Source organism: Pistacia vera, unplaced genomic scaffold (genome assembly GCF_008641045.1).
Source record: "Pistacia vera cultivar Batoury unplaced genomic scaffold, PisVer_v2 Contig405, whole genome shotgun sequence".
Classification (NCBI taxonomy): domain Eukaryota; kingdom Viridiplantae; phylum Streptophyta; class Magnoliopsida; order Sapindales; family Anacardiaceae; genus Pistacia; species Pistacia vera.
Window position 1 is genome coordinate 481,262 of NW_022196230.1, and position 27,326 is coordinate 508,587.

At 34.2% G+C, this 27,326-nt stretch overlaps 1 protein-coding gene, 1 non-coding gene and 1 pseudogene across 2 annotated transcripts; 1 reads left to right on the top strand and 2 right to left on the bottom strand.

The window, feature by feature from the left end:
* Window positions 1-117: 117 nt before the first annotated feature.
* On the bottom strand, window positions 118-8,029 carry LOC116142110 (annotated as a pseudogene).
* A 6,217-nt stretch (window positions 8,030-14,246) lies between these two features.
* Window positions 14,247-19,511, top strand: LOC116142157 (histone deacetylase 19). Its single transcript, XM_031427592.1, has 8 exons — window positions 14,247-14,433; window positions 14,672-15,199; window positions 16,431-16,871; window positions 17,406-17,636; window positions 18,419-18,489; window positions 18,567-18,624; window positions 18,948-19,019; window positions 19,128-19,511. The coding sequence occupies exons 2-8, from the start codon at window positions 14,672-14,674 to the stop codon at window positions 19,224-19,226; spliced, it is 1,500 nt and encodes a 499-aa protein (XP_031283452.1). The 5' UTR covers window positions 14,247-14,433; the 3' UTR covers window positions 19,227-19,511.
* A 1,663-nt stretch (window positions 19,512-21,174) lies between these two features.
* TRNAL-AAG lies at window positions 21,175-21,255 on the bottom strand. Its single transcript has one exon. It is a non-coding gene; the product is annotated as a tRNA-Leu (tRNA).
* Between the last annotated feature and the right edge of the window lie 6,071 nt (window positions 21,256-27,326).

Below are 27,326 nucleotides of genomic sequence, written 5' to 3' on the forward strand. Positions count from 1 at the left end.
CATCTCTTTCTTTCTTAGACAGAGTTAGTTAAAAAAAAAAAAAAAACTGTTAAAAGACTAATCACAATGATTTCAGGAGAGAATAAAAAAGAACATTCATTTGTCTTATTGAGTTCCTCACTCATTTGAAAATCTAAAGGAAAATTGAAGAAAAATTTCAAGCTCTATGTAACCTTGCTGCACAAACCAAGCAATGCAATCATCAAACATCTCTTCAACAGATTTGAACTTGAATCACAAAGTGGTCAGTTTTGAAGTGTTGAACTCGTAGTATGTTCTGTTTAGTTCTTCAAACCTGAAAAAAGTTATCCGTGGGGTAAGTAGCAGGACAAAATAAAGAACAAGAAATTAAGGACCTTCGAGGCAAAGGAAGACATGGATAACGTGATGACAAAAAGGATGCCAAGTCGTTGTTATCCACCAAAGGTATCGCCCACAACAAATTTTGTGCTCATAAAACAAGGAAGTGGCAAAAGGCAACACCATCTATGTGAACATATCCCATCCTGCCATGCCACTGAAATTTCTCTGTTGCTCCTGTTTGTTTTAAATGAATTAATAAGCATGCTGATTGTGAAGAAAATCATATAGAAGATAATAAAAAACAGATTAACCTTAACCTTTTAGTAAGCCAAGGACATCAGATGCAGTAGAACATAAATCGGGAGGCAAACTACGTCCAATAACGAATGAAGGTACAACTGTGACTAAATCAATCCCTTTCTCTTCACAGAACGCCCATGCAGCCATTTCAGCCAGAGTTTTTGATAGAGGCAAACTAGGTCCAATAATGAATGAAGTATGATGTAATATTTATGTTTTGGTTATTCAATTCTGGTTATCTCATATTTATGTTTGAGAATTATGTTTAGTTTAACTAATTAGAAAATTAAATTCCCAGTGAAATTATGAGAAGAACGGCTTTTGAATCTTCTAAAACGGAGTTCAATTTATTGAGTTATGGCATTTTGAAGTTTCGGGTTGGAAGGGGATTGTTTCGGATCGGGTATCCGGTTGCAGACCCGGATGGGGATTAAGAGGACTAGGCTGAGAGAAACGACAAGTCGTTTTCCTTTAAATTTTAACAATGACAAGTCGTTTACTATTTTAAAAAAAAAAAAAATAACTGTCACTGTGACTCGAACATATAATCATTTAGTTGAGAGTCTTAATTTACTAAATGAACCAGACCGTCGATTCACGAAACTGTTAAATCAATTAATTTAATTTAATTTATTTGTTCTAGTAGGAATGCTTTAAATTCAGCCACAACAGAAGCGAAAAATTTCATTGATGAGAGTCGAACACAGTTCTCCTGTGTGAGAGCGGCACTTCCTGACCCCTAGGCTAAATTGTTTTTCACGTTACAAATCAAAATTATTTATATTAAAACTATTGCCGAGATTAAGTTATTTTTTCTATGCATAATTGATATGATCAACATAAATTTAAGTTGATATTACTATTATTGCCATATTGAAGAAGTGAATATTTTAATATTGGAAGGAGTAGCCAAAGCATCTTAAGGCATGACAATAATCACATAAAGTTATTTTTGTTTTAACTCATGAGGTTTTATGGCATATAACTTTAGAGATAATTGCCCGGCCCAAAGGGCGGTAATTACCTTAGTAAAACAACTAGAATAAGACATTGAATAGTATCATGATTAGGTAAATCCTATACCCAAAGGTATGGATTATTATGAGTGATGTATGTTCAGTAGTCTTATTAATAAGTGATAAATTCAATGCAAGTTAAAACCTCTGGCCAAAGGAAGTTTGAATTTATAATTTTGAATTTACATTGGTTGATTCAAATATAAAGTATGTTTACAATAGCATGACATGATTAAATTCTTGGCTATTGCAACTGTTTCTATTGTTTTTTGCTAATAATTCTTTTCAGTTCCAGTGTTAAATGGTGGGACTTTTCTGATTGGAAAGAAAAGATAACGTTAATACTTGGGTGTATGAATATTGATTTGGCATTTCGTATGAACGAAAACCAGTCCCTACAATGCAAGTATGTCATCTGAAAAGGTTATATGAAAAGTGAGAGTGATCAAATCGCTTAAGCTTAATGCAGATAAGACCCACATAAGTAGCTTATTAGAAGTTTCATTCCTGAGTGCACTAAGGTGACATATTTCATGAAAGCACTTGAAGCACAATTTGTGACATCTGATAAGGCATTAGCTAGCACCTTAATGAAGAAACTTTTAGCATGAAGTTTGATAGTTCTAAGGGTGTGCGGGAAAATATTATGGAAATGCGAGATATAACTTCTCAACTTAAGTCCCTAAGATTGAATTTTCTTAGGCATTCTTGTCACTTTCATTCTCAACTCTCTTCCTAATGAGTATGGACCTTTCAAAATCTCTATGCACCCATAAAGAAGATTGGTTCATTAATGAACTTTAGTAATGCGTGTGCAAGAGGAAGAAAGGTTGAAGAATGAGAATTTGGAAAGTGCTCATTTAGTAGCACATTTCAAAGGAAAAGGAAAGAAGGCAAAGGTGTCTCAAAATTCAAGAATAAGGGTAAAGCACATGGTAATCCTAGTGGTTACAAAGTTTGTGATTCTTTTGCAAGAAAAAGGGAAACATGGAGAGCGATGCTTGAAATACAAGAATTGGCTTGAGAAGAAAGGTACATTTCTTTCATATGTATATCATGAATCTTATTTTGTTGATGCTTCTAATGACATAGTGGATTGATGGGTTGTACAATTTACATTTCCAGTACCATGTAGGCTTTCTAAACCTAAGGAAACCAGTGGGGAATGAACAAAGCATCTATTCAGGCAATTAGATGCATTCTGAGTGGAAGCTATGGGGACTTTCAGACTTGTTCTAAATTCTAATTATGTATTGGATCTTGATAATACTTTTTATATTCCATCATTTTCTAGAAATTTAGTTTAGTATCCAAACTCGTGAAACTTGGTTATGCATTTACTTTTAGAATTCAATCTTTGAAATTCTAAAAGACCATGTTATTGTTGGATATGGAAAATTACTTGATGGTTTGTATAAGTTTGATCTAGATCCTGAATTGAGCATAGTCTTATGATTGTGCAGAGGAGAATGGCAGCAAACATTGTATCATTAAGAGGACTCCTCTAAGTTGTGGCATAAGAGATTATGACATACTCTATACAAGAGTTAAGAGGTTGGTGGATGATGGAGTTTTACAAACTCTTGACTTCACTGATTTCGATACTTGTAGTGGTTGTATAAAGGGAAAGAAAACTAATAGAGCTACAAAAAGGCTAGAAGAGAGTACTAATAAATTAGAGATCATGATATAGATATATAGGGACCCTCTCCATACCTAGTCTAAATGGACAGAGATATTTTATCTCTTTCATAGATGACCATAAGATACATGTTCTTTACCTTTGTTTGATAAATTAGAGGTTATAAATGCCTTTAAGGTATTCAAAGCAGAGGTAGGGAAACAAGTGAAAAGAAAATAAAGGTTGTAAGATCAAATAGGGATGGAGAATATTATGGATGATATACAGAAAAGGGTCAAATGCAAGTCCATTTGCAAAATGCTTCGAGAAGAGGGTATTGCTGCACAATACACCATGCTAGGACAACGCAACAAAATGGTGTGATGGAAAGAAGAAATCGTACTTTATGGACATGGAAAGAAGTATGCTTAGTACCTCCAATCTTCCATTAAAGTTTTGGGTAAAGCATTAACGATAGCAGTATATGTCTTAAATCGGGTTCCATCAAAGGCAGTTCCAAAAACTCTTTCGAATTATATGTTGGTTGGAAACTTAGTTTAAGACATCTACACATTTGGGGTTTGCCCGCAGAAGTAAAGGTTTATAATCAAAATGTTAAGAAATTGGACTCGAAAACTGTTAATGGATATTTCATTGGTTATCCAATGAATTCCAAAGGGTTCAAATTCTTTCATCATTCTCACGCACCTACGATAGTAAAGCTAAAAATGCAAAATTCCTCAAAGATCTTGTTTTCAGTAGGTGGACCTTCCTCGTAAAGTACATTTGAGGAAATTAAGGGATTGAGTTCATTTTCAAGATAATCAATTGATTATGTTCAAAATGATCATTCAGATTTAGAAGATCAATTGACTCAAGATGAACAAATACCTACTCAGTTGCACCATGAAGATTCAACTGATAATGATACTGTTGTCTAAAATATGATAATATGGATGAAATAGTTGAATTAAAAAGATCTTTGAGAGTAAGGAAACTAGCAAATTCTAATGATTTATGGTATACCTTTAAAAATACTGATTTTGATGGTCAGTTAAATGAAGATCCCATTTCATTTTCACAAGCCATGAATGGAGAAAAACTCTCCTTTGGTATAATGCCATGAAAGATGAATGAATCAATGGCTAAAAACCAAGTTTTGAAACTTGTCAAATAACACTAGGAGCAACTATAATGGTTGTAAATGGGTCTTTGAGACTAAAAGAGATGCTTTTTGTAATATCGAATGAATAAAGCAAGATTGGTGGCCAAGGGTTTCACACAAAAGGAAGGCGTTGATTATAATGAAACTTTCTCTCCAATTTCAAAGAAAGATTCATTAAGAATTGTCATGACTTAGCAACTCATTTGATATGGAGCTACATCAAATGGATGTGAAAACAGCCTTCCTAAATGGAGATCTTGAGTAGGAGGTATACATGAAATAGCCAGAAGGTTTCTATAATGAGGATAGCTAGTATGCAAGTTGAATAGATCCATATAAAGACCTAAGCAAGCATCCTGTCAGTGGTACACAAAGTTTATAATGTTAGTAGTCATTTGTTTTCATTGAGAATATTGTGGACCAATGTGTTTATTAAAACCAGTGGGAGCAAGTTTATCTTCTTAATTCTATATGTGGGTGAATTTTACCTGCAAGCAGTGATTTGGGTCTACTTCATGACACCAAAGGATTATTTCTCAAAGTTTTTAGGTTTATCTCAAAAGACCTACATCGAAAGATTTTGGAAAGTTTTCGAATGAAAATTGTCCCTCACTAGCTCTGGTTGTTAAAAGAGATAAATTCAGTTGGAACAATGTCCAAAGAAACTCATTGGAGTTCAAAGAGATGAATAAATATTTCTATACTTCAGCTGTGGGGAAATATGTATTCTCAGGTTTGTACTAGGCCCGACATAGGGTATGCAGTAGGAATGTTAGGTAGATATCAAAGTAACCTAGGCCTTGAACACTGTAAAGCTGCCAAAAAGTTATGCGTTATCTGCAAGGAACCAAGGATTATATGCTTACATACATACACTCAGATCATTGGTGGTGATTGGGTGTACAAACTCTGATTTTGATAGATGTAAAGATTCTAAGAAGTCTACTTTTGGAAATATATTTATGCTGCTAACGATGCTATATCTTGGAAAAGAACTAAGCATAATATAATTGCAACATCCACAATGGAAGTAAAATTCATTGCGTGCTATGAGGCTACATCACAAGCTTATGGTTGAGAAACTTTTATCTGGTTTAAGAGTTATCGAATCCATTGAAAGGCCATTAAAGATTTATTGTGATAACTTGGTTACTGTTTTCTTCTCAAAGAATAAAAAAAGTAGTAGTCGTAGCAAACATATAGATATAAAGTATCTTTCAATTAGAGGTCATGTTAAAGAGCAAAAGGTGGATATCCAACACATCAATACAAAATTAATGGTGTCGATCCCATGACTAAAGGATTGCAGGTTAAAGGATTTAAGGACATAGGGATCGTATGGGGCTAATTAGTTCATTTGATGTATAAGTTAACTTTTATGTTTGTATCTATGACCTTAATCGGATATTTTGACATATACAGTTATCTATTATATTTTTTTGGCGCACATAAAGTTAAATGACAAAAATAAAGTGGACCACAAATGACTTATAGGAAGTTCATTCATAATTGAGAAACTCATAAACTCTTATATAAAATACCATGCTTATAATAGATGGATGAGAGTGTTAGATTTAAAGGATATGATGTCATCATTCATGTATTGAGCTTTTATGTAAGTAATGTATGCTATAACTCATATTATGACCATATTTGGATTAATCACCTATGCAATATTTTCAAATTGTGGCATGAGGCCAAGTGGGAGAATGTAAGACTTGATGTGACCATATGCCACAATTATGCAGTTGAAGGTGGTTTAAGGAGGAGTTATTTAACTGCTTATCTTAATCTGATGGGAGATAAAAGGTAGTTGATGGGAATTATCTTGGTTCCTAGCATAGCCATTTATAAAGATATCATCTTCTCCATCAAAGAGATATTGCATAAAACCAAACTCTGGAGAATAGGCTAAAAGATATCTCTCAAACACTACTCACAAAACATTACATTTGGCTTTCTACAAAACTTGAACAATATGGCTGGAGGTAGTGATTAAATTCGCCTTATTTATATACGATGGTATTCCACAATCTTAACAATGAATGAATAAGAGAATGTTTTTTAGTTTTCTGGCAAGTTCAGATAAAGAAGAAAAGAAGGAAGATAATATTGGTTTTTATTATTTTATTTTTTTGTATATTAAAAGAACCTTCTTCTTGTCTTTTATAGAGTTTGAAACATGCATTGTTTCATGAAACTATGCCTTTTGAAACATTGCATATTTTCATGAAAAAAATTCCTTTTGAAACATTACATTATTCATGAAACAATTTTTCTTTTGGTTGCATTGTTTCGTGAACAATGCCTTTTGAAATATTATATTTTCATAAAAACTCACAAAAAAATCTTTTTAATTTATAAATGACCAATTTCCAACAATGACACTGAAATTGTAGTCATTAACATGAATATTGGAAAATTTCGTAAGGGATTGATTGTTATTACCTGGAGTTTCTTGTAGAGGTAGACGGAGCTCAAGATGACTCTTCAAGAGGGATTTTGGGGTCAAAATCATCTCTTGCTCTCACTGTTGAAGAAGATGAGGTGAGAACCACATGCCTAAGAGATGGATTTTTCGCACATGAATGCAGCACATTCAGCGTCCCCTTCACAGCTGGTTCTATGATTTCTACCTATAGTTTAAAAGAAAAACATGCATGATACGTTATCATCATCAATCGGTATTACTACTATACATTGTTTAGAATCAATGCTTGCTACAGAAAGTTAGAACACAACATGCCTTGGGGTCAAAGGTTTGACTACAGGGGAAGAGATGTGAAAGACACCATGGCATCCTTAATTGCTTTCTCAAAGTGCCTTCTTCCATTAAATTGGCCCTCACCAATTGCTCAGTCTCTCTTTGTGCTTCCAGCCTCCAAAATGTGCTACTTTATCTCACTTTCTTCATAAAAAGTCAAAGAGGGTATATCTGATGGTTCATATATGTACTCTTTGCCTTTGTTTCATTCATTGCCTTCTTGCCATGCAACAATGGCATCCCAATATATATACATGAGTTTCTCATTTTGATATTTGGGAATTTGGAGGGAAGGTAGCCATTCAACACTTGTGACCCATTTTTATATTTTGAGGTGCAAAGTGCATCACTACCCTATTAATGTTTACAAATTACAATTAGGTGAGAACTACACGCCTTAGAGATGAATTTTTCGCACAGAACGCAGCACATTCATCGTTTTCTCACAGGTTCTATGATTTCTACCTACAGTGTAAAAGAAAACCACGCATGGTACGTTATCATCACATCAGTATTGTACTATACAATTTAGAACTCAAGTGCTATTACAGAAAGTCAGAAACACAACTGCTTGGGTCAAATGAAGGTTTGACTATAGGGGAATCGGTGTGAAAGACACCATGGCTCCTTAATGGCTTCATCAAAGTTGCCTTCTTCCATTAAATTGGTCCTCACCAATTGTAGTCTCTCCTTTGCTCCTTCCAACCTCCACAAATGTGCTAACTTCTCTCATTCTCTTCATAAAAAGTCAAAGAGGGTTATCTTGATGTTCATATATGTATACTTTACCTTTTGTTTGACCCATTGCCTTGTTGCCATGCAGCCATGGCATCCCAACATATATACATGAGTTTCTCCATTTTGATAGTTGAGAATTTGGAGAGAAGGTAGCCATTCAACACTTGTGACCCATTTTTATATTTGGAGGCGCAAAGTGTATGACTACCTTATTAATGTTTACAAATTACAATTAGGTGATAACCACACGCCTTAGAGATGGATTTTTTGTACATGAACGCAGCACATTCAGTGTCCCCCTCACAACTGGTTCTATGATTTCTACCTGCAATGTAAAAGAAAACCATGCATGCGTACGTTATCATCATCAGTCGGCATTCCTACTATACATTATTTAGAACTCAATGCTTGCTACAGAAGTCAGAAACACAACATGCCTTCGGGTCAAATGAAGGTTTGACTATAGGGGAAATGGTGTGAAAGACACCATGGCATCTTTTAATTGCTTCATCAAAGCTACCTTTTTCCATTAAATTGACCCTCACCAGTTGTAGTCTCTCATTTGCTCCTTCCAGCCTCCACAACTGTGCTAACTTCTTCTTATTTTCTTCATAAAAAGTCAAAGAGGGTAATCTCCATGGTTCATATATGTATGCTTAGCCTTTTGTTTAATCCATTGCCTTCTTGCCATGCAGCCATGGCATCCCAATATATATACATGAGTTTCTCCATTTTGACAGTTGAGAATTTAGAGAGAATGTAGCCAATATATGTATACTTTGCCTTTTGTTTGATCCATGTAAATTTCCTCATGAAGATCCCCATGAAGGAATGCATTATGAACATCCATATGATGAAAAGACTAGTTGCATAGTGCAACAACGGATAAGAAAGCTCGAACAATAACATGCTTGGCTATCGAGGAAAAAATGTCTTAGTAATCAAAACCTTCTCGTTGAGTGAAGCCTTTTGCAACGAGATGGGCTTTATATCGTTATATTAGACCATCGGCATGGTGCCTGATCTTGTAAACCCATTTGTAGCCAATAGGTTTTCTGTGAGGGGGGTGAGGAACAAGATCCCAAGTATGATTTTGAAAAAGAGTATTGAGTTCATCGGTCATGGCCTGACGCCAATGTGCATAAGGAACTGCATTAGAATAGCAAAATGGCTCTTGTTGGGCAGAAATCTGACTAACACCCTGTAGGCAGGAGAAAGTCGGTCATGGCTAAAATAGTGAGAAGTAGGATAAAGTGTACCTATGGTAGTCTGGATAGTAAGACATATATAGTCTGTTGTCCAAATAGGAGGTTTGGTGGCCCTTTTAGATTTCCACTGAGTGGGTACAGGAACCACAAGAAGGCTATCCAAAGGTGGAGATGGATTGACAATCGGACTCTTTGTAAGAGAATGAACAAGTGGATCTAGTTCTGAGTCTAACATGGATGGTCCCATAGTAGTAGTGGAATGCATGGTATAATAGGATCCTTGTGGAAAGATATTTGAGGGATCTTCCAAAAAAGAATTCCAAAAAAGAAGAAGACTGCTGAGGGTCATGGCCAAAAGTGGTATTGTCCATAAAAGGAAATGAGTCTTCATGAAAGATCACATTCTAGATACCAAGAATTTTTCTAAAGTGGGATCATAAAGTCGATAAGTTTTCTAATGCATTGGATAACCCATAACTACACATGGAGTGGCCTGAGGAGAAAATTTGTCATGCCCCCCAAGATTAGTAGAATAACACAAACATTTAAAAACTCGAAGATAATCAACTGTTAGTGGTTTGCCAAAGAGAAGCTCATAGGGTGCCCTACCATTGAGAATCCAACTTGGCATTCAATTGATCAGGTAGGTGGCTATACCACGCATTTGCCCCAAAAAGTACTAGGGATGTTGCTTGTTGTTTTTAAGGCATGGACGATCTCTAGGAGATGTTTATGTTTTCATTCAACGATGCCATTCTGCTGAGGGGTATAGACACAATAGTTTTCATGGGTAATACCAAGAGAGGAAAATATGGTGGAACAGTGAGAGTTAAAAAAATCCCGGGCATTATCACTTCGAATACATTGAACTGAAAGATTAAATTGGGTTTTGACCATGGACAAAAAATTCCTAATATGAGTGAGGGTCTGTGTTTTAGATTGCATGAGAAAGATCCAGGTTCCTCGAGAGAAGTCATCAACAATGGTTAGAAAATATCTAGAGCCATCGTGATTGGTTGTGTGATATGGACTTGATGTGTCCATATGAACTAAAGAAAAGATGTGTGTTGTGGTGGGTGTGCTTGGGAAATTTGGTGCATGACTATTTTGCAATGGGGCAAACAGGACAATTAGGTTGAGAAATAGATGCATTATGACCCAGACGTTGATGCAAAATAAAAGAAGTTTTATTAATGTTTGTATTATAATGTGAAATTTTATTTTGAGTAATACAAGACATATAATTTTGTGCATCAGAATAACCTATCCAATAATAAAGACCATTTTGTAGCATACCCAAGCCCATCAGATTCCCAGTCAAACGGTCCTAAAACTCACATTTGTTAGAAAAGAATTTTAAAACACAAACGTTATCTTGGCATAGTTTAGGAGCAGAGATAAGATTAAAATAGAAAGTTGGGACAAATAAGACATTGTAAAGGACTAGTGTTTGGTAAGATTGACAGTTCCTAATTGTATGATGGGTGCAATTGTACCATTGGGCATACGAACCAATGGGGGAGATTTAGTGGATGTGTGGGAGAAATGTTTGGGATTGCAAACAATGTGTTCACTAGCCCTTGAATCAATTATTCAAATATCATCTTTAATTAAATTGAAACAAAAAGATATACCTGAATAAGATGTTGTGTTGGCTTGGGGAAGTTGATTGAGCATTTGCAAAATCTAGTGATATTGTTTTGGGCTAATTATGGGTGTTACAATACCATTTCTAGAATTTTCAATTTGACCAACTTGATCTTTGATTTGGGGGGTGGCCGTGCAATTTCCAACATGTGTCCTTATTGTGGTTTCTCCTTTTGCAGTAATCACAATATCGACCCTTGTTGGATTTTGAGGGCCTATTGGAGGAGTATGAGTTATTTAAGGAGGCTGGCCAACTACCAAATTTGGGTCGTGATAATTAGTAGGCCCATTTGAGCCATTGGATGAGCCCATGGAATTTGGTCCGTTCGTGGCCCTATATAAAATAATTTGTTTTCCCCTAGTTTTCCCTAGTCGCTTGGTTCCCCTTGTTTTAGTTCCATTTTTCACATCTGCAACCGCATGTTGTCGTTGCTGTTGGGCTACAATGAAGGTAGTCGCCTCTGTAACAAGTTGATGATCAAATGAAGTCGATCTTTGGCTTTTGTCTTGCATCGCTAGTTGGTAAGTGCGACTGAGGGATGGTGTCGGCGAGGTGGCCAACATCTGAGTGTGAAATGGTAAGAAACTATCATTCAAACCTATGAGAAAGTGAATCAAACGATTTTGATCCTTGACGCATTTGATTTGTTGAAAAACCATGGATGGCCCTTCAAATGGTTCTTCAACGACATCAAGCTCGTTCTAGATCATTGAAAGGTGATTGAAATATGTGATTATAGGCGAGTTGTGTTGCTTTATGTCGGCGAGGTTTTGATGCAAAGTGAAAATATTTCTGAGGTCTAATTAACCGTATATTTCTCAAATATTTGCTCATATCTCTTAGGCATTTTCAATTGGAGGAAGTCTAGCAGCAATCTCTGGGTCAGGGAGTTGCTAATCCATGCATGGACAAAGGTGTTACACTGATTCCAGTGTTTGAGAAAGTGGGGTTCATTGAGATGTGGAAGGGTTCCATCGATGAACCTTTCCTTGTTTTTGGTTATCAAGGCTCTTCGGAAATCCCTAGCCAAGGTTGCATAGTTTTGGGATTCGGCCAATGGTTGTTTGACGAGCACTAGCTTGAAGCAATCAAATGTTGGCGAGCAAAGAACATCCCTTGGTTTTGGTCAATCGGTGGTGGCTAGAAGGATCTAGAAAATTGGGTAGGGCTTCTAACCCGTCGGGTTGGGAATCTGACCCACAAACCCAAAAGGAATTAGGCTGGTTTGGTAGGTGGATCCGAGTTGGTAGTATGGTCCAATTTGGTGATGTGGACTTGTTTGGTGGGTTTGGCCAGTTTGGTGGTTTGGGCATGTTTCGTCGTTTGGGCTTGTGTTTGTGGTAGATCCAATATTTCGATTGGAATGGGCTTGGTTTGTTGGCTCATTAGTGGCCCTGGATTCTGTTTGTTCTAATGCTAATGGTGTTTTGGTTGAATCCATTGTTGACTGTTGTTTGTGTTTGTGGATTTTGGTTTCGGGTGTAAGAAAGAAGAAACTAATCCTACTGCCTTGTTTTGCAGGTTCTAGAAAACTAGCTTAGAGAGGATTGTTTTTGCAGAAGCAAGCAAGCTCTAATACCATGTTAGAGTCTAGGTTGGAAGTGGCAAGAGAGGCAAGAGTACTACCAAAGAATGCCAATGGAGGACAAGCTTGATAATAGAGGCAAGCAATGTTGCTGAAGAATGCCAAGAACAAAGAGGAAGAAGAGAGTACTTTTCTATATTACTTGTATATTTTGTAATGTGTATAATAGCCAATTTATACAGTGGCTGTAAATACAATAAAGGTGTTTAATTACAAAATATTACAACAATTAATCTAGGAGCACAACAATTGCTGGATTACAACATGAATATCTTCAGCATTCAATATCACATCACCTTAAAATAACTCTTTCACATACTTGCCTTGGGATAGATGATGAGTATTATGTAGAAGATAGTTGACTTCAATGATAAAAAAAACAAAACTATAGCTTGTTTAGTTGGACTTATTTAAAGTCTTTTTTTTTTGGTAACATTTCAAAAACGCTTATAGGATTTAAAATAAGCTATTTTACTACCTACGGGAAAAGCTTAAAAGTTAAGTTTTTCTGACAAACTATTTTTGAGTTTATTTAAAGTGTTAAAATTTAAAAAATATCATTACTTTATTTTAAATATTTGACTTGATTTATTCTTGTATATTAAGCCCTTTTTTTGTAAATTAACATTCGAAAACCCTTTAACATTTTTTAACCATACAACTTAACAACTTCTTCACAAAAATTATATTTTCATAAGTTCTTCTTTGACCCTATCTCTCTTAAGAGCAAAATACAACTTAAGTGGGATATTAATATCTAAACCTTTGCATCATTGTGACAATTTTTTTTATTTTTTTTTATTTTCACGTTTCACATGAAAAACTTTATCTAATTTCAATACCATGTTGTTGGAACTTTGCTTAGAGACATTTAGGTGTGGTCATTTTTTTTGTGTTTTTTTTTGCCGGGGGGGGGGGGGTGGTGGGTGTTAAACTCGTTGACTTTTTCAATAAGTATTAAATTATCCTCAATTTGGAACCCTTTAGATTAATTATAATTTAAACATATTATCAATGATATTGTGCAGGAAATCCGGAGAGGATAATTTCTTATTAGGAGAGAAGATATTTAAATTGACTCAATTTGGAAGAAAGATATTCAAATTGACTAAGATTCCAACTAAGGTAGTTGAAGATCGTGCAACTTTAATCCTACTATTTGAATCTTACTCAACTCTATCATGTAAATGGATGCTATTAAACCTATCATAACTTGGTTATGGGGGGTGGGCAATGGTTCTAAGCAAATTTTCCTAGGATTATACTGTTCTTTGTAAGCTTTTAAAAGCAATAAGATAATAGTGGACATAGACTCAAGTTCTAACTTGCTAAACCACTTTAAAAATTGTTTGTGTTTTATTATGACTCTTTCTTTTTGTTCATTGCTAATTTCAATAAATCACGCGCACATCTATTCCAACTTAAATAGGGTCAATCAGAATTTTCTAGTTGGTGAGATTTTTGTATCAACATGAAATTTACAAAAAAGATTAGTGAAGTTTAGTTAACAGACAATATATATTTATATTGAAATCATCAATTTTTTTTTTTTTTAATGATTGGTGTCTAGGTTAGTTTGAGCACATTATAAGTCTAATGATCCAAAGTAAGTCACAATAGATAGCGCCCAAGGTGATTCGACCTATGAAGTCAAAACGAAGGAACAAACTTTCCGAACCGTCAACCAACCCCCTGGGATTAACATATTTGCTCATTCTGGCACCCATTCTCCTTTTATTTGTTTATTTCTAACTATAATAATAATAATAATAATAATAATAATAATAATAATAATAATAAATATTTCTCAGATAACCAATAGGAAGAAGGAATATAAGAGACTGATTTCGGAAAATTACTATAATAATTATTAGGGTTGTTATTTCTAGAAAATACATAAACATACATTGAGACAAAAGTATTAAGGATATTTTAAGTTGCATTTATCAGTTCCAGACTTTAAGATACATTACATTGTTTGACATCGAAGAAGTGGAGAAATCGGCCGCTTTGCATTTGCTTATGAATCTTGAGCAGCTACACTACACAACACGAACCTATCTTCTTCTTCTTCTTCTCTTTTAGGTATACTTCAATCTCTTTCTCTTATTTGAATATGGATTTTATTAGATTCACTCTCTTTCTTTTGGAAACAATTCCCGTCTTTTCTTATTTTTAATTTGGTGAATACAAAATACTTGTGTTTATCGTTCTTATATCTCTTGTTTGCTAGGTTTGATGAAGAATTACTTAGTTATATAAATTAATTTTTATAAATAATTTTGTTTTTCGTTTTTTGTCTATATTTGTGATTTCTCTTTAGATGGACACTGGAGGAAATTCTTTACCCTCTGGGGCTGATGGGGTTAAGAGAAAAGTGTGTTATTTCTATGATCCAGAGGTGGGAAATTACTACTATGGACAGGGTCACCCTATGAAACCACATCGCATTCGGATGACTCATGCCCTTCTTGCCCACTATGGATTGCTTCAGTATATGCAGGTCCTCAAGCCTTTTCCTGCCAGAGATAGGGATCTTTGTCGTTTTCATGCCGACGATTACGTGTCTTTTCTCAGGAGTATTACCCCTGAGACCCAGCAGGATCAGCTCCGGCAACTCAAGCGCTTTAATGTTGGTGAAGATTGCCCTGTCTTTGATGGTCTTTATTCCTTTTGTCAAACTTATGCTGGCGGCTCGGTTGGTGGTGCTGTCAAGTTGAACCACGGCCTATGCGATATTGCTGTCAATTGGGCTGGTGGGCTGCATCACGCTAAGAAATGTGAAGCTTCTGGCTTTTGCTATGTCAATGATATTGTCTTGGCCATTTTGGAGCTTCTTAAGCAGCATGAGGTTTGTTCAATTTTAGGTGCCTTTTTCTTTTAATTTCTTTTTTCTTATACTGTTGTAGAAATGTTTTGATGGTATCGTGTACTTTTATTGTCTTATATTTTTGGGTATGGGCATGAATGTCATTTTTCAGAGAAAAATGATTATTTATACATGAAATATTCGTGTTCAACTATATTACTTTTGTATGCTTGTTGATTAACCAAATAGGTTGTCTGTCTTAGCTATTATTTGGACTCTTCATGGAAGCAAGTGCTATAACTGAAAATATTCTTGTCTTTCTATATTGATTCAGTTAAGCTATTACTAATTGTGGGATTTGGTCTCATGATTGAAGATAATGTGAAAAAGAAATATATAGTCATTGCTTGTCAGTTTATGCATTTGAAGTCTCTGCATTTAACGTTGATTATATTTAAACTATCGTTATGTTAATGTAGTCATCATCTTTATTATTGTTGCGATAACTATTTGGTTGAAATAGCGAAATAATTTCACACCTTCAGGGGGAACTTAGGCCTTTTATTTTATGGGGTCCTGGAACTAAAGAATAAAGTAAATCTAAGAGTTTTGTTTCATTTCATAGTGTGTGAGAAATGAAACTACTCCTTGATAATCCTGCATTTCAATTAGACTATACGGCCAAAATCATTTCCAAGGAAGCATTATACTAGCCAGTACTATGATTTTTCCCCTGCCCTCCTCTTTCATTTAATGGGAGGGATGTTTTTAATACTTTAGAAAACATTGGGTGGCAATGGAATTGAATGACCTGTCAAGTGGGTCCCCAAAAATTGCATTAAACTTTATGTTTATCTATGTCATGCAGGGAATTTTAATGAATCTTGGTTTAAGTTTCATTTTATGGACATGGTTTTGATATTGTGGGAGTTGTTTTGTTCACCGTGTTAAGTTCCAGAGAATATAGATAATTTTCAAAAAATTTAAATTGTTCAATTTTTTTTCATTACCAGTTCTGGTTTGGCTTTCAATGCATTCCAATAATGCACTACTGCTTATCAACTATAAATTATGACGTTCCTTCTTATTATGAGCAACCAGACCTTGATGGGTTAAATAGTTGAGGCTGGAGGACTATGTTTGTGTTACTTCCATGATACATATGAATTTTTTCTTGGAATTTGATTAAGCATTTGACGTAAATAAGCATTTTTTGATATTAACATGATATCTACTTATGTTACCTAATATGTTCTATTATTATGTCTTGCAGCGTGTTTTATATGTGGATATTGATATCCATCATGGAGATGGTGTGGAGGAGGCGTTTTATACAACTGATAGGGTCATGACCGTTTCATTCCACAAGTTTGGAGACTATTTTCCTGGTACAGGGGACATACGTGATATTGGTTATGGAAAAGGAAAGTACTATTCTCTTAATGTTCCATTGGATGATGGGATTGATGATGAAAGCTATCACTACTTGTTCAAACCAATAATTGGAAAAGTGATGGAAGTTTTTAGGCCTGGTGCTGTGGTTCTCCAATGTGGTGCCGACTCATTGTCTGGGGATAGATTAGGATGCTTCAATCTTTCAATCAAAGGTCATGCAGAATGTGTCAGATTTATGAGATCATTCAATGTGCCACTATTGCTGTTGGGAGGTGGTGGTTATACCATTCGAAATGTTGCTCGTTGCTGGTGCTACGAGGTATAGTTTTCCTTTCAATATTGCATTATTGATTGATAAAAGGTTGTTCCTAAAATAAATTGCAATCCTCTTGGCTAGTGGGTTTGTAGGTATAAAGTTTAGTCAGATAAGGCAAGGAAATTTGCCATTTGTTCATTAGTACCTAGTGTTTTTTCTGTCAGAATTTGACTGTGGAAGGAGAAAGGGTTGGATCTACTAATCATTTTTACAATGTGAGGTGGCAAACATGATTATGGTCTCCTCTATCAATTCTTTTATTCTAATATTTATTTTCTGAGGGCAGAGATCATGTTAAACTATTATCAGGTTCTAGTTGTCTTTTTCTGTTTTTTTTTTTTTTTTTAAATGAGAAAACTAGTTGTTATGGAATATATAGTTTGATAGGTTGACTGATTGAACTAATATTTCACTTACTATTCCTTGGCTTGAGATTCACAAATTCTGATTAAAGTTCTAAATGATGCCTTTTTTTGCTATTTATTGCCCTTCGGGGTGCAACTATATCTTATTGCTAATGTCCTAAATGTAAGGCAGACTGGAGTTGCACTTGGTATGGAAGTTGATGACAAGATGCCTCAACATGAGTATTACGAGTATTTTGGTCCAGACTATAGCCTTCATGTTGCTCCGAGTAACATGGAGAATAAGAATTCGAGACAGTTACTTGAGGAAATAAGAATTAAGCTTCTTGATTATCTCTCAAAGCTTCAGCATGCACCCAGCGTCCAGTTTCAGGAAAGACCACCTGATACTGAAATTCCAGAGGTGTGTTCTGCTGCTGTATCTTTCATTATATCTTTTCATCCTTAATTCTTCCCGATGTCATTGCATTCAATAATCTATTGGTAGAGTATTTACTATCATAAAAATGTATTTCCCTTGGGCCTTTTGCTCCTAGATTCTTAGGTAGGTCTCATGTTTTTATCTTTAAAACCGTCATGGACAGCTAGATAAGTTACATGTATACCTGTTGATCTCTGTCGTTAATTATAATCTTATTTCCAATAAAAAAAATTAAATAATAAACTGGTGTTCCATTGAAGAATAATGCTATTCTCTGTTATAATTTTGTATCATTATCCTAATGTATGATGGAAGGAGAAAATTGCTAAAAACAAAAGGGACAAATTGGGAATATAGAGTGACAGAGATTAAGAGACAAAAGAATTGGAGACGAAGAAGGGTTACAAGAGAAGAGAGTTTGGATAGAAAACACTTCATCAGTGTAGATTCTGGTGAGAAAACATAATGCCATGGTTAGAAAGGAAAATGTCAGATGCCTTGTTCTCTCACTCTTGAATCATTTGCTAAATAGGATCTAATTAAAATATTGCGTCATTTAAATTTAAAACAAGATCAGATGACTTGGATTGTAATTGCTCATACGCCAATTCAACTGGTTTCAGTCCATACTCTATCTTGGAGTATATATTTCTTGTTTTTTTTTTTGTTTTTTTTTATTTTTTAACGGGTTTCTGCAGTTGTGCTTAACAATTAGCTACTTGGTACTAACTCCTGTGTTTTGCTGATTGTTGGATAATGTTCAGGCAGATGAAGATCAAGATGATCCAGATGAGAGGTGGGATCCAGATTCTGACATGGAAGTTGATGATGAACGGTATTTTTTTTTCCTACGTTTATTCTGGTTGTCCTGTACCATAGCCTTTGTATTCTACTAATTTGTGATTTGTGCAGAAAACCTCTACCAACCAGAGTAAAGAGAGAAACGGTTGAACCTGAGCCAAAAGATCTGGTATGCTCTAATTTGTTTAAACTCTATTTGGAGTAACTTATTTCTCTACATTTTGATAAATTATAAGGTTAATATTGGCATATATCCATAAGTTTACATATCTGGTGTATGAGAAGAAAAAACTCTAAACCCTTATCTTTTTTAAAAATAATAATAATATTAATTCTTCAAATTGGACTATTTCATACCATGTAACCTCTACATATGGTCCATATTCTCCAATGAATCACAATATTATTTGTATTTACTTAAAAATAATTCCTATTTGTAAATTTTATTTTGTCTCAACATTCTTTGTAAGTTTCGGCTTATTTCTCCTGCAGGAGGGCCATAAAGGAATTGCTGAGCATGCTAGAGGCTTTGATACAAATGCTGATGAAACTGCTAACACGAAGGTGAAGTTAAAGCATGCAAGGACAGATGAAAAAGCCATGCACATGCTTGAATGTATAATCACATTTGTGGCACTAAAATATCTTTTGTTTTTCCATTTGTATTTTCAGGTATTGGATACGAGTTCAATGCAAATCGATGAAGCAAGTGTAAAAGTAGAACAAGAAAACATGAACAAGACACCTGATCACATGTACCCGAAGTCCTGAGCAAAATCCACCTAAACATCCATCATTGGTCAATAACGTATTAGTGCAGTAGCTCTCGCTTTTATTCGAAGATGTAGATACATCTATCTAAATGAATCAAAATTTGTACTGGTCCTGAAAGCATGAGTATTTATCCAAAGGTGGCTTCCTTCCTTATATCGTGAGTTCTGTATTAAGTTATGAAAACTCAAACTGAGCCTTAATCTAACTGGTCATTGGAGGTTTTTCTGTGACTTGGGACGCAACTCTCATTTGTTGATGCAATGTTCTGCTTCAGTATTACAATTCCGTTTTAACTAGTCTCGGAGGTTATATTATCATTGCATATGTATTTTGGGCTGGGGTTTGTTTTGTTGTGTTTTTAAAATCTTCATTTGAATTGTGGTGTATATATTTGGTGTGCACGCCTTTGGTGTGACCAAAAACCTTCTTTTGGTACACGTCGGGGGTATGCGCCCTCGAAAAACGATCTATTTGAAGGAAATTAAAAGGTTTTGATTTTTTTTAAAGGGTGGTGAAGAAAANTTTAATACCCAAAAGCTGATCCATCGTTGGCACTTGAAAATTTGATTTCAATTATTAACATTAATTAATAGTCCAGAATCTATTACAATTCAACAGTGGCATAGTCTCTCCAACTCTGCGTAAATTGGATTGTTTTACATTTATAATCTATAATTAGTGTCTCAATTCAAGTAAAACAATTTTAAATTTATGTAGCCTTACTCGAAATGAAAAAAAAATATATATATATATAAAGATTTTTTCTATGTTATATGAAGAAAACCAAAATAATAAAAAATATAAATATAAAGAGAAGTGGTTTTTAGTCCTTATCTAATTGATTAATAGTCATCATTGCTAAATGCATCTTCTATAATTTTAAAAAATAAATATCTTTAAATCCATTTAATCCATTAAATACCAAAAATAGTCACCTTAAGCTTAATTAGGTTTATTTTCTCTAATTTCAAACTTAATTAGGTTTTTTGTTTATATCCTTCCCAGCGTTCTTAATTTTAAAATTTGAAACTAACTTTTTCTTTAGATTCCATTCATTTTGTTGTACGATTACTTTTTTTGTTATTTTGTTATTATTTTATCATCAAACAGACAAATATTTGAATTTAAAAAAAAAAAAAAAAAGATTTCTATGATTATGAAAATTTAGGGTTAGGGTTTATATAAGATTGAATGTTAAACATACAAATATATATATATAGTACTGGGAGCTATTAATCAATTTGATTGGGGCTAATTAAAATTACTTTAAGATGACATATATATAGCTCCCAGTACTAATACAGCTCTATCATGTTTATAAAATGTCTCTTTAAACCCCATTCAATAACAAAAACAACCCTGCTTAATTTAAGTTTTTGTTTGCACCTTTTCTCCCCAATTTCAACTTAATTATGGTATTTGTTTACATCACTTTCCCTCAATTTCAAACTTAATTAGGGTTTCCCCAATTTTTTAATTAGGTTTTAGATTTCAAATTTTAAACTTATTTTTTATCTTCATAATCAAATTCATCGTGTTATGTGATTATTTTCTCCATAACTTTAGCAATATATTTCATCAATCAAATAAATATTTGAAACAAAAAAAAAATATGTTTCAATGATTTAGAAGATTTATAGTTAGGGTTTATGTTTGAGAATTAAAGTAAAAATATAATACATAATATGAGTGTGTAGAAATTTTTATGCCATTTTTAACAACTTTTATTAAGGTTAAAAATGTTAAAACAAAAAAAGTATATTTAAAAGTGGGAGATACTGATCACTTTCTTAAATTAGATGGGGCTAAAAAACTTCCAAAAAACAAAATAGTCAACTCGGCCCAGTCCATCAAGACTTTAGGCTTTAAAGAAAAATAGATATAAAGAATCCAAATTAAGTAAACCCAGCCCATCAAGACTTAAGTTTGCAAAAATAAAAATATTTGTTGAGAGTGGGATTTGAACCCACGCCCTTTCGGACCAGAACCTTAATCTGGCGCCTTAGACCAACTCGGCCATCTCAACTCTGTTAAATCATCTAGAAGTAATAAAAATTATCTTATAATTTATGTTGAAATAAATGAAAGTCCTACAACACTTCGTAAAAATCGTGGTGCCATTTGTGTTTCATTAATCTCTCAAGGGGTTGAATGATAATAATAACCCTTTCACATTAAGATATTGAATCTTTACCTTAAAGTTTAAGGATGTGTTAGTTTATGTTTATGTTTTTCATATTTTGAGAATATTGAAAATGATTGGAAAACATAAAAAATAAAACACATTCGACATGCTTGTCTAAAAATAGATTTCCGAAACACAAAAAATGAGAACCTGTTCAATATGTTTGTCTAAAAACACAAAAAATGAAAAAAAAAAAAAAAATGAAATTTATCACCTCTACAACCGATAAAACTCCTTCAAATTACCACTTCTTTTATTTGTCTCGAATAGCTTATCTTAAATATGTTAATTGTTGGTTCCCATTTACAATTTTTTTTTTTAATTAAAAATCTTAATTTAAAATAAAAGTTTTTTTTTATGAGAGAAAAAATAAAGTATGGAAAGAGAAGAAGAAGTTGGAGTTTTAAAACTATATTAACTAATTTTCGACCATTGGTTGAATTTTTAGGAATTGCAATTATCTTTTCATCAAAATATATGAAGAGAAAAAGAACATCAAATTTGGGTCTTTTCAACTATTTAATTATCTAAAATTTTAGATTTTTTTTCTTTTTTATGTTAGATTTAAATAAGGATTCATAGTAGAGTGATGCTATTGCCCCCCACAATTTATCTTAATAGACCTCATTTACTATTTTTAACTTATTTACAACTTTATCCTTTATAAAAGTTACTAAATAGGATATCATTTTTTTAATCTAAAAAAATTGTTTTCCCTTCTAATCATAAACCCTAACTCAAATTTTACCTTTTAATCATAAATCCTAACCCTAGTTTTCTTCACTCTTCTATTGATTCACACTTCAAAATTAGATAAATTTACGTTATTCTTACCAAGTTCCAAAGATTTTAATGCTCCGTTTGGTTAGTTATTTAGAATAGCATTCTATGCTACTTAGCATTTTTTGAAAATATGATAGGCTTCTGAGAAGTTTCTGGTATATTTCTGAATATCATTTTCTAAAAATATTTAAATTATTTTTAACCTCCTAGGTTTGTTAATTTAACTAAACACCCTCAATAATAAAAGTTTATAAATTGACAAAAACACCCCCACCACCTAGGGGTGTTCAAAAGAACCGGTTGGAACTAGAACCGGTGGGTACTCGGGGTTTGGTTCCAGTTCCTACCCGGAACCAGCCATCAATGGGTAGGTTCCGATTACAAATTTTTGGAACCGGTACTGTGCGGTTCTGATTCTGGTTTCTATAGTTAGGAACCAGAACCGGAACCAGGAACCGAGACTAATATAAAATAAAATTAAAGAGTAGGGGGGTTAATAAAAACTTTTATAGAAAAAGTAATATGAATACATTTATATTTATATTTCATAACATTTAAAGTAAGTTGGTTTGATTTTTGAGAATTTACCTTTACAAAGTAATGGAGTTTGTAATTTTAAATTTTAAATTTTATTTTTGTTAACAAGTGCCAGGTGGGGGGGTATTTGTGAGTTTTTAAGGGTTTTTTTGCCCTTTTAAAAACTTTTGGGGGGTAATTGTCATTTTATAGGATACCCAGAACTGGAACCGGAACCGTTATTATAGGTTTCGGTTTTGGTTTCGGTTTCTTCAAAAAATGCAGGGTACCTAGAATCGAACACCCCTACTACCACCCACATATTTCTAGCAGCTGGCCACCACTGTCAGAAGGTGGTCGAAATTTGCTAGAATGGCACACAACCGACTAGATCTGGCCATTCATGCGCTGATCTGACATTTTTTGGCCAAATCCATCTTGAATCTAGTCGGAAACGAGCAAATCTACTGCAAAAAATCTGGCCATGGATCTAGCTAGAAACATAAAGATCAGCACACGACCGGCCAGATCCAACTGTTCATATTTCGTTACGGTGCCGGTGGCTGGCGGTGGCAACGACAACTGCTGGCGGATGTTTTTGTTAATTTTAAAACTTTTATTGTGAAAGATAATTGCTAATGTTTTGAGTTGAGTAGGATATGATTGGATTTTGAAGAATATTAACACAAATGCATTTTTGGGTTTTTATGATAGGATAGTGAAATAGGATAAGGGGAAGAAAAGTGTGCCAAACGGACCCTTAGGTTTTGTTTAAGTATTTTGTATTATAATCTTAGAAACATATACATCAAAAGGAAGAAATTTAAAACCTATAATGTTTCGAATTGAAAGCACGAATATAATTACTGCTAAAATTTTCTTCAACTAAGAGGAAATTATAAGAAAGAAACTTGTAGTTTGTAAAGAAAATAACTTGTTAAGATTATGAACAAGGTAAAATGGCATAAACCTTAGTACAACAAAGTAAAAGAGAATTATGATATTGGGTTGATAGAGAATATATAATTGATAAAGTTTAATTTTCGGATTGGAAATATAAACAAAAGGGTTATTTTGTAATTGGGTGGGGTTGTATAGATATTTTCATTTATTTAGAAATTTTAATGAAATAAATTTAGAATTGAATCAACTAAGATAAAAAGTATTGCATGTTAGCTCTTCAAATGTTGCGAAATTCTTAGTATGAGGGACTCACTCAAGAAACATTTTTATACCCTTATTGGCAAAGGTGATAGAACATCCCTACGGCATGATTCATGGCATGCCCTTGGACCGGTTGATGAAGTTATTCCTCCTAGGATGTTCTATGAGTCAAGGTTAGGCCACCAAGCCAAAGTATGTGATGTTTTCAAAAAATGGTCAATGGATTTGGCCTAACGAAATCAAAGAAGCCTTCCCTAATGTTGTTGTTGAAAGTCAAGCCGTTGACTATGTTTATTTGGTCGTTTTGTGTATTAGCTTGTGTATCTTGTTTTTTTAGGAGTTTTTTATTTTCTTAATTATTCTTTTCCTTTTACAAGAAGATTGAATTCCTAATTGCCAAATCTTCTTGATTTATTTTTATTTTTTCCTTTAAAAGAGATTCCTTTCCGGAATTGTCTCACCTTTGTTACCTATTTATTTGTCTTCTTTATTCAATAAAATAACACAACAAGAAATAGAGTATTTTTTTCCTCCTTCTTCAAGTCTTTATTTTCTACATGGTATTAGAGCAGGTTTAATCCTGTATCTTTAATCGTCATCATCAAGTTTTTCCTACTCGTTATTTTTTGGTTTTCCAAATCTTCATGCCCAAATACGGACCAACCTCCAGTATGGTTACAGAAAGTAATTCTTCCTCAACGTCTTCGAGCATCATCGTTCCTTCATCTCCTTTTGTTCACAATATGGAAGCCACCAATGTTCCTATTACTTCTCATAAATTAAATGGACAGAATTATGTCCCATGGTCTCAATCCCTCTTAATGTTCATTCGGGGGAAAGAGAAATACAACTACCTCACTGGTGATTCTGTAGCCCCGGAACCAATGGCTCCTACCTACAAGAAGTGGTTGGCACAAAACAACATGGTTATGTCATGGCTTGTTAACTCAATGAATATGGACATTGGCGAGAATTTTTTGGCGTTTGAAACTACTAAGGAGATCTGGGATGCAGCCAAGGAGACTTACTCCGACATCGAGAACACTTCTGAGGTGGCAGAGATTGAAAGGATTCTCCATGATTTGCGACAAGGGGATCTTACGGTAACTCAATATTTTAATATTCTATGGGATCTTACGGTAACTCAATATTTTAATATTCTTACTTGCAACTGGCGTCAACTTGATATGTATGAGGTTCATAATTGGTCATGTACTACTGATGGATTATTGTACAAAAAGATTGTAGAGAAAAAACTTGTTTACAAGTTTTTGCTAGGTTTGAATAAAAATCTTGATAAGGTCCGTGGGAGACTCATGGGAGCAAAGACATCACCTAGTCTCAGAGAAGCTTTCTCTGAAGTCCGACGAGAAGAAAGTAGAAAGAAAGTCATGATGGGGTCACCTCAACATCCGAGTGTAGTCAAAAACTCTGCCTTTTTCACTAAGGAACTCAGTTTGCCCCTTCAGATAATCGTCAGAAAATTAAAGGAGGAAGGCCTTGGTGTGATCATTACAGAAAACTAGGACATTTGAGGGAAACATGTTGGAAATTACATGGGAAGCCATCTGATTGGAAGCCAGCATGTCAGATGGAGAAAAAAGGCCAAGGAAATCACATCTCCACAGAAGAGCCACCATCACCTGAAGTAAGTCCTTTTAATAAGGAACAAATGGAGATGCTTCAAAAATTATTGTCTCTTTTTTTGTCTACTCAGTCACAAACTGGTTCGTCTTCAAATCATGTCATTGGTTCTGGAACCCTGGCTCACAAAGGTAATTCTATGAGCATTTTTTCTGTGTATAAGAAACAAGACAAACCCTGGATTGTGGACTCAGGAGCATCTGATCATATCACAAAGGATGCAACGGTTTTTAATACATTTAACTCATGTCCAAATAATTTAACTGTTAGAATAGCAGATGGTTCACTACCAAAGGTTACTGGTACATGTTCAGTTGTGTTATCAAAAGATATTACACTTAATTTTGTTCTTTTTGTTCCTAAGTTTGAGTGCAATTTGTTTTCAATTAGTAAACTTACTAAGTAAATGATGTGTGTTACTAATTTTTTCTCCACTCATTGTGAATTTCAGGATTTGGATTTGGGGAAGACGATTGGCAATGCTGAGGAGTGCTCTGGACTCTATATCTTTAAGGAGTGCCCACTTTCACAAGAACAACCTCAAACGACAGTTAGCGTTAGTTCTTTTTCAGTATTTCATCAAAATAATGATAGTACTATTATGTTATGGCACTATCGTTTAGGTCATCCCAATTTTATGTACCTCAAACGTTTATTTCCTTAGTTATTTAATAAAAATCCAAAATCTCTTCAGTGTGAAATCTATCAATTATCCAAGCATGTCCGATCTCATTTTCCTATTCAACCCTATAAAGCATTTAGACCATTCTTTCTGATTCACAACAATATCTGGGGTTCGTCAAAAATAAAAAATGTAACAGGTGCCAAGTAGTTTGTCTCATTCATAGATGATCATACTAGATTAACCTGAGTGTTTCTTATGAAAGACAAGTCAGAAATAAGTCAAATCTTTAAAAATTTCAAAAATATGATTCAGACCCAATTCCAGTCACAAATCCAAATCCTAAAGTCTGACAATGCTAGAGATTACTTCAACATCGTTCTAGGGGAGTTCCTATCAAAAGAAGGGATAGTTTACTTGAATTCCTGTGTAGACATCCCACAACAAAACGAAGTCGTTGAAAGGAAAAATAGACATTTGTTAGAGGTAGCTAGGTCGCTAATGTTCTCCACAAATGTACCTAAATTCTTTTGGGGGTAAGACGTTCTTACAGTAGCATATCTTATCAATAGGATGCCGTCTAGGGTGCTAAAATTTCAAACACCATGTCAAACCCTTCCAAAATCTTTTCCGACTACTCGTCTCATTTCCATTATTCCACCTAAAATTTTTGGATGCTCTGTCTTTGTCCATGTCCATGTCCATCAACAATATAGAAGTAAACTTGATCCTAGGTCACTCAAGTGCATCTTCCTTGGGTATTCAACAAATCAAAAAGGATATAAGTGTTACTCTCCTGTCATAAGAAAATTCTACAATTCAATGGACGTCACCTTTTTTGAGAATCAACCATACTACGCCAAACTTGATATTCAGGGGGAGAACTTAGCTCAGGAATATCAGTTTTGGAACTTTGAGTCATTCCTAGAGTCACCCATCACCATAGAAAATCACATTCCTCTAGAGTCATTTAGTCACCCTTAACTTGCCGAAAACACCGAGTTCATTGTTGATTTGTGGGATACGGAGCACATCCAAGAGGAAACAGAGAAAAGAACACTTTCTCAACAAAACAATGAAGCTGAACCAAGTCCTAATCCTCCCGAAATTGCAGGTAATAGTTCTGACTTAGATGGTTCTATTGATTCTGAGTTAGAAAATGAGATCTTAAATATGCCCATAG

Coding starts and splice junctions, on each gene's coding strand:
- LOC116142157 (XM_031427592.1), top strand. CDS start 14,672: ATGGACACTGGAGGAAATTCTTTACCCTCTGGGGCTGATGGGGTTAAG. Junction 16,872..17,405: donor CTCGTTGCTGGTGCTACGAG/GTATAGTTTTCC, acceptor AATGTAAGGCAG/ACTGGAGTTGCACTTGGTAT. Junction 18,490..18,566: donor ATGGAAGTTGATGATGAACG/GTATTTTTTTTT, acceptor TGATTTGTGCAG/AAAACCTCTACCAACCAGAG.